At 45.0% G+C, this 13916-nt stretch overlaps 1 protein-coding gene across 1 annotated transcript in view; it reads left to right on the top strand.

Moving 5' to 3' along the window:
- ALOX5AP (arachidonate 5-lipoxygenase activating protein) overlaps positions 1–13916 on the top strand; it is a 261164-nt gene that overhangs the window by 71111 nt on the left and 176137 nt on the right. Inside the window, exon 2 of the mRNA XM_069639513.1 lies at positions 13450–13549. Within this exon, the coding sequence (XP_069495614.1) occupies positions 13450–13549 (100 nt within the window). The remainder of the gene's footprint in view (positions 1–13449; positions 13550–13916) is intronic.

Here is a 13916-nt window from a genome sequence, read left to right as displayed (position 1 = left end):
AACTTGTGGCTGATTCCCAAAAACGGATACCTACTTATCATCATTTTGGTTCACCTCAATGCAAAAAGATGTCGATAAGCAGAAGTTTGACCTCCCGCAGTGATGATTCATCAAGAGAGTCTGACTCAACAGACTCTTCAATTGGTGAACGTCCATTCCCTAAAATAAGGAGAGGGGGTGCAAGGGCCAGACAAAACACACATGAGACACAACAGTTATTGCAAAGTAAACACACTGCCCCGTGTGTCCATGTGCCCACGAACGATTTACTAACAGCATTAACCTCTGCAATGGCAATTTCTCTCACTCCATTTACTAAATTATATGAAACACTGAATGATAATTTGAAGGACGTCACAACACTATTAGCATTGATGAACTCAAAACTGGTTCACCTAGAGACAAACCAAGGGATGGATGGTCATAAACAAAATGAAGTGAACAAACAAATAGTTTTGGGTATGCAAGCACTGAGGGAGGATAAACAGAATGACACGATTGATAAAAAACTATTTGCAGAAGTAGCCAAAGAAGCGTTATCCCTGTTTCACAAATCATATGGAATGCACAAATGTGAAGTGAGGAATCCTGATGGAAAGCAGAAAGACTTAGGCAATAAAGTAGTGAGCTCAAACCTTATAATCACAGGAAAATCCGCAAAAGGGACAAGGATGTCCGACTCTCAAACACAGACGACTCAAGCTAACAACCTTACTGCCAAAGTTAACACGCCACCGGAAACTCCTCAAACAGAAGTGATTGATCTGGTTACCGAAGGAACCAGTTCAGTGGCTATAGGAACAGTGCCGGAGGTGAGAAACTCGACGATGGTTAACAACTTAAATGAGAAAAGCGACAATCAAATTAATCTGCTTGAAATCTCGTTTAACTCGGCCTTTTTACAGACCCAAAACGCATTAAACCCAGCCTTGGCGGATTTACAATCTCCATCGAGCTCTTCTGCTAGACAGAAGACTGTTGACTTGGCTGATGCTCAACAAACTATACCACTTATAATACCGAAATCAGCAGGATTATTCCCGATCTTTGGTAATTCGGAGGCAGAAATCCAAACCATAAAAATGACGCACATAAAGTCAAATTCTGTGCAAACAAAAAAACTGAAAAATATGCCTGCCCGAAAAAAATCAAATCAAAAAGGGGCTCGGAAATTCCTGCGAAATTTGAATATGTTTAATTTGGTTGATAAAGCTATTTCTTCAAGCTTAAAACTAGCTGAAACAATCAAAGAGACGGAAATTATCGAGCCTGAACAAGAGAAGATAACTAAAAAACCTAAAGAGAGTGTGCAAAACGCAGAAGACCTGGCAACACAGGATGATCTAATGGAACTGTCAGTCTACGAAGACACGGCTGTGGAAGACGATGAAGCAGTGAAAGCCAGCGTCGAACAAAGAGATACTCACAGCGTCAACGAAACCCCAATGGAACAAAAACTCAGCCAATGTAACCAGACCTCGGACGAGGCCCAAAAGCAGCAAGCCTTAGCAGATAACAAAAGACAGGAAGTCAAAGAGAGAACGTGCGAGATAATTTCCTGTGAGGTTAAGCCGTTGGATGCGATGAGAGAACCTAAGAGCCCTGAATTCATCACACTTCAAGAAAAAAGAGAAAGACAACTGACTAAAAAGTTGGCAAACTCCCCATTTGCTGTTGGCTCACAAAATTGCATTCCAAACGAGATAAATCCGGAGGAAAATATTGCGTTGGAGGCAAGTCCACAGCCAAAAACTAAAGTACCGAAACTTTTGACTCTTAAATGCAACCGTGCAGAATCATCGAAGGAAAGTCAGAAACGCAGGACTCAACGTCCACTAGTACGTCCTGTGAAACCATCATATACGGTTAAACTAATGCTAGAACGGCTTGAGGGTACTGACGACAATCTCATACTGAATCGAATGAACGTACTAAGGCTGTTACATCATGTCCCGCGACTCCGTGCGCTTGAATCAAAAGATATAAAAATCATTGAATTCCCAGACGAATTGTGTACTGACAGGGTCATAATCCATCTAAACTCGAATCTAATTGCAAATGTAATTCTTGACGCAGATGAAGAACTGTTGTCATTGGGATTTGACACCTACAGAGTGTTGGACCCCGAACGTTGTGATAAAGAAGATGAGAAAGAACACCAAGAAGGGGAGTCTCTGCGCTGTGGCAAAAACTTATCTATGACAGCAGAGACTCTGAGAAACAGTGACCAAACGGCCCCAAGACGGCAACCACACTGCGACAAGGGAGAATTGGTACGAAAGACGAACCTCACAGGGGTAGCCCTGCATAGACTGGTGATGGGAAAGCAGAATCTAAACATGAGAACTGAGCCCATGGAAAAAATTAAAATCACTATAGATAACGAGAAATCATCCGCAAAATTAAACTTGCCATTACTAAACGCACAAACAGAGGTCAGTCAAGGAGAAGATTGGAATTGGATGGCATCTGCTTTAAACACGAAATCCAACAGTTAACGCCCAATGCTTAACGTGATTAAGGAATGTAGTTTTGCTTCATGGAACACACGAGGTTTCACACATCTCCGAAACAACAAATGGATCAACGACTTACACCTGATCTGCCTGCAGGAAACTTGGATGTGTGAATTACCGACCATCACAGACTTTGAATGTGCCTTAAATCCAGCCATTAAAGCTGAAAAAGGCCGTCCATTAGCGGGACTATTGACAATGATTAACCGGTCCTCGGGATACCGGTTGTTAAAAGCAACTAATTACACCTCATATATACAGGTCTGTGAGATAGGAAAATCTGTTGCTCCTACAAAGGCTTGTGACGTGATCCATATCATTAACCTATATTGGAACCATAAACGAACTGGGACCCAGCTATTTATAGATCAGGTCACCACAATCCTTGATAATTTGCTAGAATCTAACTCTGGAAGTGATGTTATTGTTTGTGGAGACTTGAACATCGACTTCTTCAACCCACAGAGCTCCCTTAAACGTCAGCTGGCCAAATCATGGAACGACGAATTAGAAGTGAGGGGTCTCTCTATGTTAAATGGCTGCACACAAGGGGACATCCCGCCGAAGCCAACGTGGAAGCGAGAGGGTCAAAGTTCCACCATTGATTATATATTTGTGTCGAATACCATACACGAGAAAATCAAATCATTGAAAATTCAAACAATGGACAATAGTGACCATGATATGTTGGAACTAAAATTCCAAGACTCTGGCGGCATAGAGAGGGAAACATGGTGCACAAAAATTTTGGTGGAACCAAACCGTCGGCGCTTAAGGTTGAAGAAAGAGGAAGTATCTATGATATGTACCCAATACAAGTCATTAGGGAAGGAGATCGACTACGTCCCAATGTTGTCACAATTCAAAACAAAAAACATTGGAATGAAAAATTGGTCCTTCCAAAATAAACACACCTTTGACATCATGATAAAACAACGCAAGAGAAGGATGAGAGCTGAAATTCGCAAAAACAACCAAGGTCCAACTGATGAAATATCGAAGAAAAACAAAGTAGTGAGACAAGCCTATAAGAACTGGATTAAAAGCCATCGAGCGATTATACATCAAAATGACGCAGAAGCGATGATGATGACACTAACGAAAAAAGACAGTGGGGAATTCTGGCGCACAATCAACAGCTTGGAAGCGCCACAATTCGTCTTGCAAGCTTGCCCAGTGTCAGAAAAAGAATGGGTGAATCACTTCACAGCCTTGTATTACAAAGATCTTGAGCCAAATAATGTTCCCTCTGATGCAACAACATGGAACCTACAGTTCTCAAAAGAAGATATCTACGAGACAATCGTGAGAGCAAAAAATTCCCGGGCACCTGGCCCTGACGGGCTGTCGAACAGTATGATTAAACAATTTCCGGACTTGTGGGCTGATTTTTGCTGCGAATTATTTGCGAGAATTAATACTCAAAAGCAAGTACCAGCCTCGTGGAAGACTGGAATAATCGTACCAATATTTAAGAAAGGCAATAGATTATTACCAAAGAACTATAGACCAGTGGCCTTACTCGACGTTTTGGGCAAGATTTTCTCTTCATTGTTACACAAGAAACTGACTGCTTGGGCAAAAACAACAAACAGAGTGGACTCACGACAGGCAGGGTTTGTAAAATCAGTTGGCTGCTCACTGAACCTGCTTGTACTAAACCTGTTGAAAATGGAGGCCCTTAGAACAAACACGAAAGTGTATTTGGCTTTTGTTGACTTCTCCACGGCCTTTGATATGGTCGACAGAGAAATCTTGTGGCAAAAGCTAGAAATGTGGGCCTGTCCTCCAGGCTTACTCGCTGCCATAAAAGAACTTCACAAGGATACCTCAATTTCCATTAGACTTGACCGACTTGGGACCCTGTCAACCCAAATTATGACGCACAAAGGGGTTAAGCAGGGATGTCCCTTAGCAGCAGCTATCTTCAGTCTCTTTATCTCCGATATCGGAGCTACAATTCAATCTGTGAGATCATTCTCACCAAAACTAAATTCTTCGAAGGTAGAGTGGTTACTATACGCCGATGATTTGGTAATATTAGATCTAACCCCAATAGGGCTCCAACGAAAATTGGAAGCAGTCCACAACTATGTATGTCAGAACAAGCTAAAGATCAATACTACAAAAACTGAAATATTGATCTTTGAGAATCTAAAAACAAGCTGGCAACAAAAGGGCTCAAGACAGACATGGCATCTAAATCACGAGACACTGCAACTGTCCAAAAGCGTGAAATATCTGGGCATGATCTTGAATTCCAGCATCTGTGATGAACCATGGATAACAGATTCCAAGCGAAAGTGTGGCCAGTTGGCCTGCCAAGGCCTTGTGATACATAAAAAATATGGCCGCTTCTCACTGCAACCACTTCGGAATTTCTATATACAGAAAGTGTCTCCAATTCTGGCATATGGAGCCGAAAACGCATTTGGCTGTCCGTCAACTCACTGGGCCGTGTTAGAACACATGTTCTGGACCAAAGCACTAAGTCTTCCGCCTGGAATTGCCACAGTTTGCTTACGTTATGAATTAGCCTTAACATCATTGCACGCCAAGATATGTTGGAACCAACTCTCATTGTTTCGGAAAACGAGAGTAGAAGAAGGAATCCTCCAATTTCAAATTTTCCATCATGCCTCGCTTGAAGGGCCAGGTATTTTGTCACAATGGGTAAGACGTTGCGAAGAGTTGTTAACAATGTATAACATCACCCTGGAAACCTTACTCACAAACCCCACAGCAGCCAAAAAGAAAGTATGGCGCGGGGATTGGGTAAATACATGCAGCGAACGTAACAACGTCAAAGCGATGAAAGATTGCCCCGCTGAAGCAAGAGGATACGACATCCTCCAAAAATATCTAACTCGATTTCCTAATCCAAAAGCAAGAAGATCATTTATGCTCTTCAGATTAAACGCAATGAAAACTAAAGACAGAATTGGTCATTGGGCGTGTAATACACATATGATCCCAACCTGTCGGTTGTGCAAAAACGAGCTAGAATCTCTCAAACATCTAGTCTTGTTCTGCGCTGTCTTGAAAGACGTAAGATCAATTCACCTGGGACGATGGAATGATAATAACTTATCAGCATGCGCGGACGAGTGGTGGCAGACCATGTGGAACGGGCAAGACATGAAATTAATTATACCTTTGACCTCCTTCCTGGCAGTGATAGAAGAGAGACTAAAAGACAATAATGAGTAATTAAAGGTCGGCACCATTCCCACTGTACACCAGGCATTAAAGAAAAGCGGAGTAACGCTTGAACACGAGACTATAAAGAAGAGGTCATTTGGGAGAGACTTGAATACCCAACGTAATTTTTAAAATTTTCTTATGTGTTGCAAAACATTTTAAAGGTTTGAATTTAAACCAATAAAATAAAAAAAAAAAAAAAAAATAGCATCAGGCCCATGTTTCTAAGGACTCTTTGAAATTACAGTACACTGGGGGTCACTACGAGGTAGGAGATAACCATGCCGCTATTAGTGGCATGGCTACCCCCTGACCAGGTACCGGGTCCGGGTTCCTTGAATGAGGAATTACTGGGCCATTCGGACCTTGGAGGGCCCGGTAATTCCTCATTCAAGGAACCCATCCCCATTCCCATTCGAGCCCCCGTAGTGCTGAATGGGAATGGGGAGGGTGCTGACAACGGCCCGTTAATAACAGGCCCGTTGTTAGCACCCTGGTCTGCTCGCGAGACCCGCTAAGGGCGCCTGGTAAAACCAGGCATCCTTAGCGGGTTCCCGCGAGCAGACTCGTAATGGGGCGGTAAGGGGTTGATGGCTCTGGCCCCATTACCGGCGCCGTTAACCACTTACCGCCTAACTCGTAATGACCCCCATTGCCTTAGCAATAAGGTTGTCACTATGCCTCCATGTCCTTCATTTCTTTTTTTCATTTGTTTCACTTTACCAGGTCTTCCATGAAATATGTATTAATGTATTTCTTTTTGGGATATGGAATTGCATAAAGGAAATATAATTGTTCAGAATAGATGTAAGGCAGGCATGGAAAATATGGAGACTGTGTATGAGAAAGGGAAGATTAAGATCAGGAGAGAAACCCATTAAAGATCTGAGTGTCCTGCTTCCTCCTAGGGCACCAGATAGTCACATTGGATGCAGAATAATGGAGTAGGGGTTCCCCAAGACAAATGTCATGCACTGGTGTTGCAGCCACATCATCATAAATGGCGAGGATACTTACACTTATGCTAAGTATGAGGTCCACAGTACGTCCCTTGAGCCACATGGTTCCAGTCACTCTTTTAGCAAAATGTAGTCCCTCAAAATTCTCTGATTGACCCTGAGAGTGATTCATAAGTGTGGCCCCTGCCCGACATTGAAACCGACAAGTAAAGACAAAGATGGACATTCAAAAGAAGCTGAGCAACTAGATGAGCAGAGGTTTCTGATACTTTTGGACTGACATGGGAAGGGTGTATCACGGGTTCCCCCTGGGAACAAGAAGGATACCAAGGTCATATGTAGGCTTTTTGGATTTCCTTAAAATCCGATGTAATCCCATTTTTGCCCCCAGAAATGATTTTCCCTTTCAGGCATTTATCCAAGAATTTCCACTAAATGGCAGAGCTGACTTGAATGCCATGGATTCCTGCATTCATTTGACAATTAAAAGCAAGGTTAGAAAACCATCTCGTGGAAATTTCCAGACATGTTTGTGATCCAAACTGAAATAGGCTGTGTGATATTTTTATTTTAATTATTATTTACTGCATGGACCTTTTATTTTAAAAAGTAGCAATTTGGAAATAATTATTGTATTCCTGAAGCTACATGGATGAAAAACGTTCTTAGCCACTTTATCACCTAAACTCCCACCTATCTATTCTGACCCACAGATGTTATCACCTTCTCCTTGACTCTCTTACCTCTCACCATTATTTCCTGATCTCTGTTGCTGCCACCTGACTGCTTCCTTCCATTTCTCATTCCTCTGCTCCTTCAACTGCTCTTCGGTCTTTGCCAACTGCCTCCTGCAACACACACTGAGCAACTGGGGCAGGGTCTTTTTGTATTGTGTTTCCTCCTCCCCCTGGGCGGCTCTTCCGGTGAGGGTCTGCACCTGTGGCTCATAATTGGATGAGAGATGGGACTGTTGGTTGTCCCTGAGTGCACCAGGAGCTGCTTTAGGGTCAAGGGGCTGAGCCAATCCTATAAATAACCTGTCTGTCATATTCAATGGTAATCTTCCCCTGGTGCTGCTTAGGCTGAGTTGAGATCTTCTATTTCCCCAGCATGTGTATTAGAGGCTGGAAAAGCTCTGGGTAAGCTTTCAGAATTATTTTTCTTCTATTTTTAGACTGAGCGTGTGGGAAATACAAACATTGTATCCCTGGCATGGGGATCCCTTGCCTGGGAATAATACTTCTGTACCATTGATTCCTCCAAAGGGGAAATCATGGAGTTGCAACATTCTATCCGCTGAGCCATAGTGTTCACTGAGGCCCTCACAAACTATAGTAACTGCCTCCATTGGTGTACAATGTGAATTGGTAACTTTATTTAAACACAAACTACCCTTGTCAAGTGAGTGGAAATAGTTTCTCTTAAACGGAAAGCTCTCTTTTTTCTGTGCTGGGGTTTTGGCTCTGCTCTTCTAGAGCTTCAGACTCGCTTAGTTGGGCAGATGATGCACCAGATGTATCATGAAAAGGCTCACAAACTTTGAGGTTTGGGGGTTAGAGCTGTTAAGGCTAGCCTTCCCTCGTTGGCTAGTGGAGTGTGGAGGGTCTATGCCCCCAAAACAGGCCTGTGATGAGACAGTGTGATTGCCCATTGCCATGTGATGGAGACCAAGGTAAAATGACCGGGGGATTCTCCAACTAGTTCCCTAATCCCAACTGGCCTGGCTGGGTTGGCACCAGGTCCCATGGGCCACCCGTGCTGGTCTTCTGAACTAGGTAGACACTTAATCAAAGGTGATACATAAGCATAAAGTGTTTACTCTGTTGCTTTTAGAATGAATGAAAAAGAAGCACCGGCTATTTCCCATTAGTGTAGTTGTAGAAGAAGTAGCTTGTTAAGCTGCCTCCCAGAGAGCGTTTCGGAACAGAAAAAATATGCTTTTAGTACCCAGTCTTACGTGCCGGGTTACTAATAGGAATAAACCCAGAGCAGGGGCACCATGACCACTTCAGGTAATGCTCCATGGGCCCCGTTGCATTACCTGAAATGGTAATGCCCCCCTGCTCGGGGCATATTGCTTAATTAGTGCATCCAACAGTGTTGGCTCTTGCCAGATATTGCCATCATACACCCATCATACACCCAGATACTGGCATCATACCAGGTATCGAGATCAAATGCCAGGCGCAGTTTGGCAAGTCTCACATTCCGAGAGACTTGCCAAACTGCCATGGCTTGTTATCAACTGCCCAGGCACTCCAAAGCTAAGGATGGCTATTACATCCCCAAGGATAGTTGCTGAATTAATAGGATTACCATAAAATGGCCAGCTAGTCAACCCACATCCGTGTATTGCCCTTAAACGACTTGGTACTTACCCACTGCCAAGAATTGTGATCAAATGCCAGGTACTCGCCCAAAGATAGCGATCATCATAAAATGTCTATGGGCTTGCCCAATTGCCAAGGAAGGCCATCACATTTTTAGATGCTCTACATGTCACCAACGAATGCCTTCAAATGCCCATCTACTTGTACTATAGCAAAAGAGGGCACCCATCTTTTCTTTGCTTAGAAAACCTCCCGTACACTTACTGAATCTACCTTCGCTTCGCCAGACATTTACTTTGTCATGCATTTGCTTCTCCATGCCTTTATGTTATCTGCATTTTCACATTGTGAAGGTGGCACTGCATGTGGGTAAGGTTAGCTAAAGGTTAGTGTTGGGGTCCAGCCGTGGCAGGGGGTTGGAGTATGGGGTAAAAAAGAAGGTGAGGTACAGGGAGGCTCCCTCTGTTTTGACCAAGTGATTGCTAGGAGAAGTGAAAGACAGGAGAGTTAAAGGTATGGAGAAGCAAATGTGACTGAGTGAATGCAGGGGAAGTAAAGACATACATCTTCCAAAGAGTGTGAGCTCATGGCCAAGTACCTACCCCAATGCAAAGGACTGCTGTTTGATGCCCATGGAAGTTCACCATTGCCATGGGTTGCCATCAACAAACCAAGTACTCGATGTACTGTCAGTGATTGTTATACACTCTCCAGCCGCTTGCCCTTTTACCAAGTATTGCTGTAAAATTTCCATGTACCTCACCATTGCCAAGGATTCCTTTATGATGCCCAGGAACGTGTCTCCTTGCCATTGATTGGCAAAAACCACACATGCCATATTGCCATGGGTTGATATCAAATGTCTAGGTACTTGCCCTTACGGCCAACGATTGCCATCAACTGGCCAGGCACTTGCCCCATTATCAAGGACTGTCAATAACCATCCAGGTACTTGCATCTTTGTCAAGGATTGTCAACTGCTGCTTAGGTACTTATCTCATTGACACGGATTAAGTGCACGCATCAAAAGCTTCCTGCCATCGTTGTAGCTGGTCCTGGACAAGGAGGTGCATTGTGGCCCTACAGAAGGTGTGAATGAGACTCCACCCAGTCCCACATTTCTCCTTCACTTCTTTGGGACCCCGTGTCTGGGAGACAGTTTGCCAAGGAAGTGCACCGTGGGCACCACAGAATGTGTGACTGAGATTCCACCCAGTTCTACATTTCTCCTCCACTGCTTTGGGACTCACTGCCAGGGAGACAGTGCTTCAGGGGGCAGCACTTCTCACATTGTTGCCCACTTCATTTGCACGGTGATGATCCTGCCCAAGAAGAAGAGATGGCCACCAAGGAGGGGGTGCCCAGAACCAGGACACTTGAGTAGGTGAGTGCGGGTGACCCTAGTGCTGTCAAATAGACCTGTGAACCTCTACTTAGTGCTTACCTTGGCCAGTCTGCCACTCCTGCCCTGGCTCTGCTCTTCGTCTGTTGCACCCTTAGCTCAGATGCCTCCGGTTTAGACTTTCCCTCCTAACAGATCCCCAATTACTGAAACCACTAACCAGCTAAGGGAAAGCAAATGCTTCTCAGGCCTGGCCTCTTCCTCTTTACAGAGATGATAACTAGCATGCCAACTGAGAAATAGGAGACAGGAGCTACCTACGGCTGTCCGCTCTGTCCTCATAGGGCACTAAACTGACAGCAGCAATTTGCCAATGAGAGAGGCAATGCCCATGTCCTCTTGTAGCACTGGCAGCTCTGGGAAAGACAAATGGATGTGGAATGAACATAGATTAAGTGCAATGTCCTGGAGCGAGGGCCCACATTGTCCTTTTCTCCCTTGCTGAGACCTTAGCATCCACTCCATCAAGATGGTGGACGCATTTCCCGTTGACAAAGACAGGGTGCGTTCCAGCGCTCCAGCCCTGATGCAGCATGCCTCTTGCCCGATTGGCAGCTGTCTACTTCATCATGATTTGCGGGGTTCCGGCGAAGGACCTTGGATAAGGACAGGGCTGAATCCTGTCTGTCCGAGCATGGAGGGGCCCGGCCCCGCCGCCAGGTCAGCGAGGAGTCCCCTGCTCTACCACCCATCCTGCCATGTGCATCTCCTCTTGGCAGGAAAGCCCCCCTTCCTCCTTTCCTTCCTATCCACTCCTTCCAGCTTCCTTCTCCCTCGCCTCATCCCACTGCCCCCTTGCCCTAAGTCCCCTACGTCCCCTCTGAAACTGGAGCTATTGCCCATGGCTCGCCACCACTTTCTTTTTGGCCCCATTCGTATCACCCTCGCCTCCTGTGCTTGTGGGCCTGGCGCAGCCATCCTGCTTCTCCCCCTGCACCCCCTGGCCCACTAATCCTTATGCCTGTCCTGCCGTTGGCCCCCAGTAGCCAATGATGTTTGCCATTGTTCCGTCACTTGGGTTGGCCGCAAGTTTGCTGTTTATAGCTCTCGCCTAATCATTGGGCTCCTTCCTGAAATCATGCCTGTAGCAGCCTCTCACCCACTATTGAGGCTTGCCATGTCTTACTCTTATCCACTGTGCCCCCTGCCTTCTTCTGCTCTGTTCTTCCTCAGCCTGTGCTGTTCCCTCTCTTTCACCCTCCTGTAACCACCTTGCATTTTGCTTCATTTTACCCACCCGCAATCCACTGGTTGTCCTTGCATCTGTGCTGTGTTACGCCTTACCATCTGCAACCTCTGATTGACTTTTGCATCTGTGCTCTGTTGTGCCCTACCATCTGCAACCTCTGATTGACTTTTGCATCCGTGCTCTGTTGTGCCCTGCCATCTGCAACCTCCGATTGACTTTTGCATCTGTGCTCTGTTGTGCCCTACCATCTGCAACCTCTGATTGACTTTTGCATCCGTGCTCTGTTGTGCCCTGCCATCTGAAACCTCCGATTGACTTTTGCATCCGTGCTGTGTTGCGCCTTACCATCTGCAACCTCTGATTGACTTTTGCATCCGTGCTCTGTTGTGCCCTGCCATCTGCAACCTCCATTGACTTTTGCATCTGTGCTCTGTTGTGCCCTACCATCTGCAACCTCTGATTGACTTTTGCATCCGTACTCTGTTGTGCCCTGCCATCTGCAACCTCCGATTGACTTTTGCATCCGTGCTGTGTTGCGCCTTACCATCTGCAACCTCTGATTGACTTTTGCATCCGTGCTCTGTTGTGCCCTGCCATCTGCAACCTCCATTGACTTTTGCATCTGTGCTCTGTTGTGCCTTACCATCTGCAACCTCCGATTGACTTTTGCATCTGTGCTCTGTTGTGCGATGCCTTACCATCTGCAACCTCCGATTGACTTTTGCATCCGTGCTGTGTTGCGCCTTACCATCTGCAACCTCCGATTGACTTTTGCATCTGTGCTCTGTTGTGCGATGCCTTACCATCTGCAACCTCCGATTGACTTTGCATCTGTGCTGTTTTGTGCCTTACCATCTGCAACCCCTGAGTGACTTTTCATCCGTCCTTACCTACATGCAACCAATGAGTGACTTTTACCCAGAGGCCTGGCTTCCCAGCTGCAGTTCTTTCATACATGCCTTGCCATAATTGCATGCCGGGCCCTGAGGCAAGGCACTGCTATGTTGCACTTATCCTCCTTGCCAATGTGGTTCTTCACAGTCGCATTCGTTGCCTGTATACCTGATGTAGCCCCTCATCACTTGAGGCGCAGCTTTTCCAGGCGACATACTCTGCTACCTGCTTGTCTCAATTGCATACCTGGCCTCCCCTTTTATGCAGTTTACGTACTTGTTCCTGCACTTTAACTTGTTTAACTTGTTTTGTTTTAATGTCCCTCTCGCTTCCTCCCCCTCAGCACTTGCACGTTCCAAATCGTCTCACGACCTAGTCAGAATGTTTTTGTTTGTCTTCCTACCCCCTTCCTGCACTTTCTCTCCCCATCCCCCCTCTCTCCTGCACTCATGCTTTAGCACTTGCACAATCCGAATGTTTCAAGACCTTTTGAGAATGTTTTTGTTTTTGTTTTATCCCCGTTCCTCTCCCCTCTTGTCTTCATGCGCCTTGAAACCAAATGTTTGATGTATAGTGCGCATTACAAATAACCAATAAATAAAAATGTTGCATATAGACTTTAAGCCCCTGAAATGCCTGATTCTTTATCATCCATGGCAATAATGTTGCCCAAATGGCCTGTTCTAGAGTTCCAGCTGAAAGCCAAAACTAAAAATGATACAACGAAGATCCTAAAAATGAAAGAATATTTTAATAGGAAAATATGTTTAGGCCTGCTTATTTTTAATAATATACAAGTACCCACCTTTCCAAATTTCGGCCCTTGTTGTCTGATGCTGTGGGATTTTTTCCTAACTCAATCTACTGTTAGACCAGATCACGCCGCTTTCCACTATCTTGGGAAAGGCTGCGTAGTGCCAGATCTATATTAACAAAGACTCGCATGCTTTTTCCACAGCCTTTTTTGCGCACAAGGTGGAACATGAAAACACGAAGCAGAACACAAGAGGTTTCCAGAGGACCGGTTCTCCAGCTTTCGAGCGCGTGTACATGGCAAAGTAAGTTTTGCACCAGAGAGCATCTATCATGGGAATGGCTGGAAGGAGGACACTGGTGTGTGTGAGACTGGATGGACTCAAATGATAGAAGATCCAGTTGCCTATTCAGGGCCGCTTGGGACATAATTCAAGATTTATAAATGTGTATTTACTGACACAGAAATGTATACATTACATACTGAGAAGTATATTTCATATATTGAGATGCATATCTAACGTATGCATCTCAATATGTGATATGGACATTCAGTATGGAATGTGTACATTTCAGTGTTCAGTATGTACATTCATGAATCTTGAATTATGTCCCAAATGGCCCACTATAAATGCCATTGTATTGCATTTAAAGTGGCAACATATCTCTGTT

Source organism: Ambystoma mexicanum, chromosome 7q (genome assembly GCF_040938575.1).
Source record: "Ambystoma mexicanum isolate Mex_15411 chromosome 7q, UKY_AmexF1_1, whole genome shotgun sequence".
NCBI lineage: Eukaryota > Metazoa > Chordata > Amphibia > Caudata > Ambystomatidae > Ambystoma > Ambystoma mexicanum.
The sequence above is the reverse complement of the archived record's forward strand: the minus strand, read 5'-3'. Positions and strand labels throughout refer to the sequence as shown.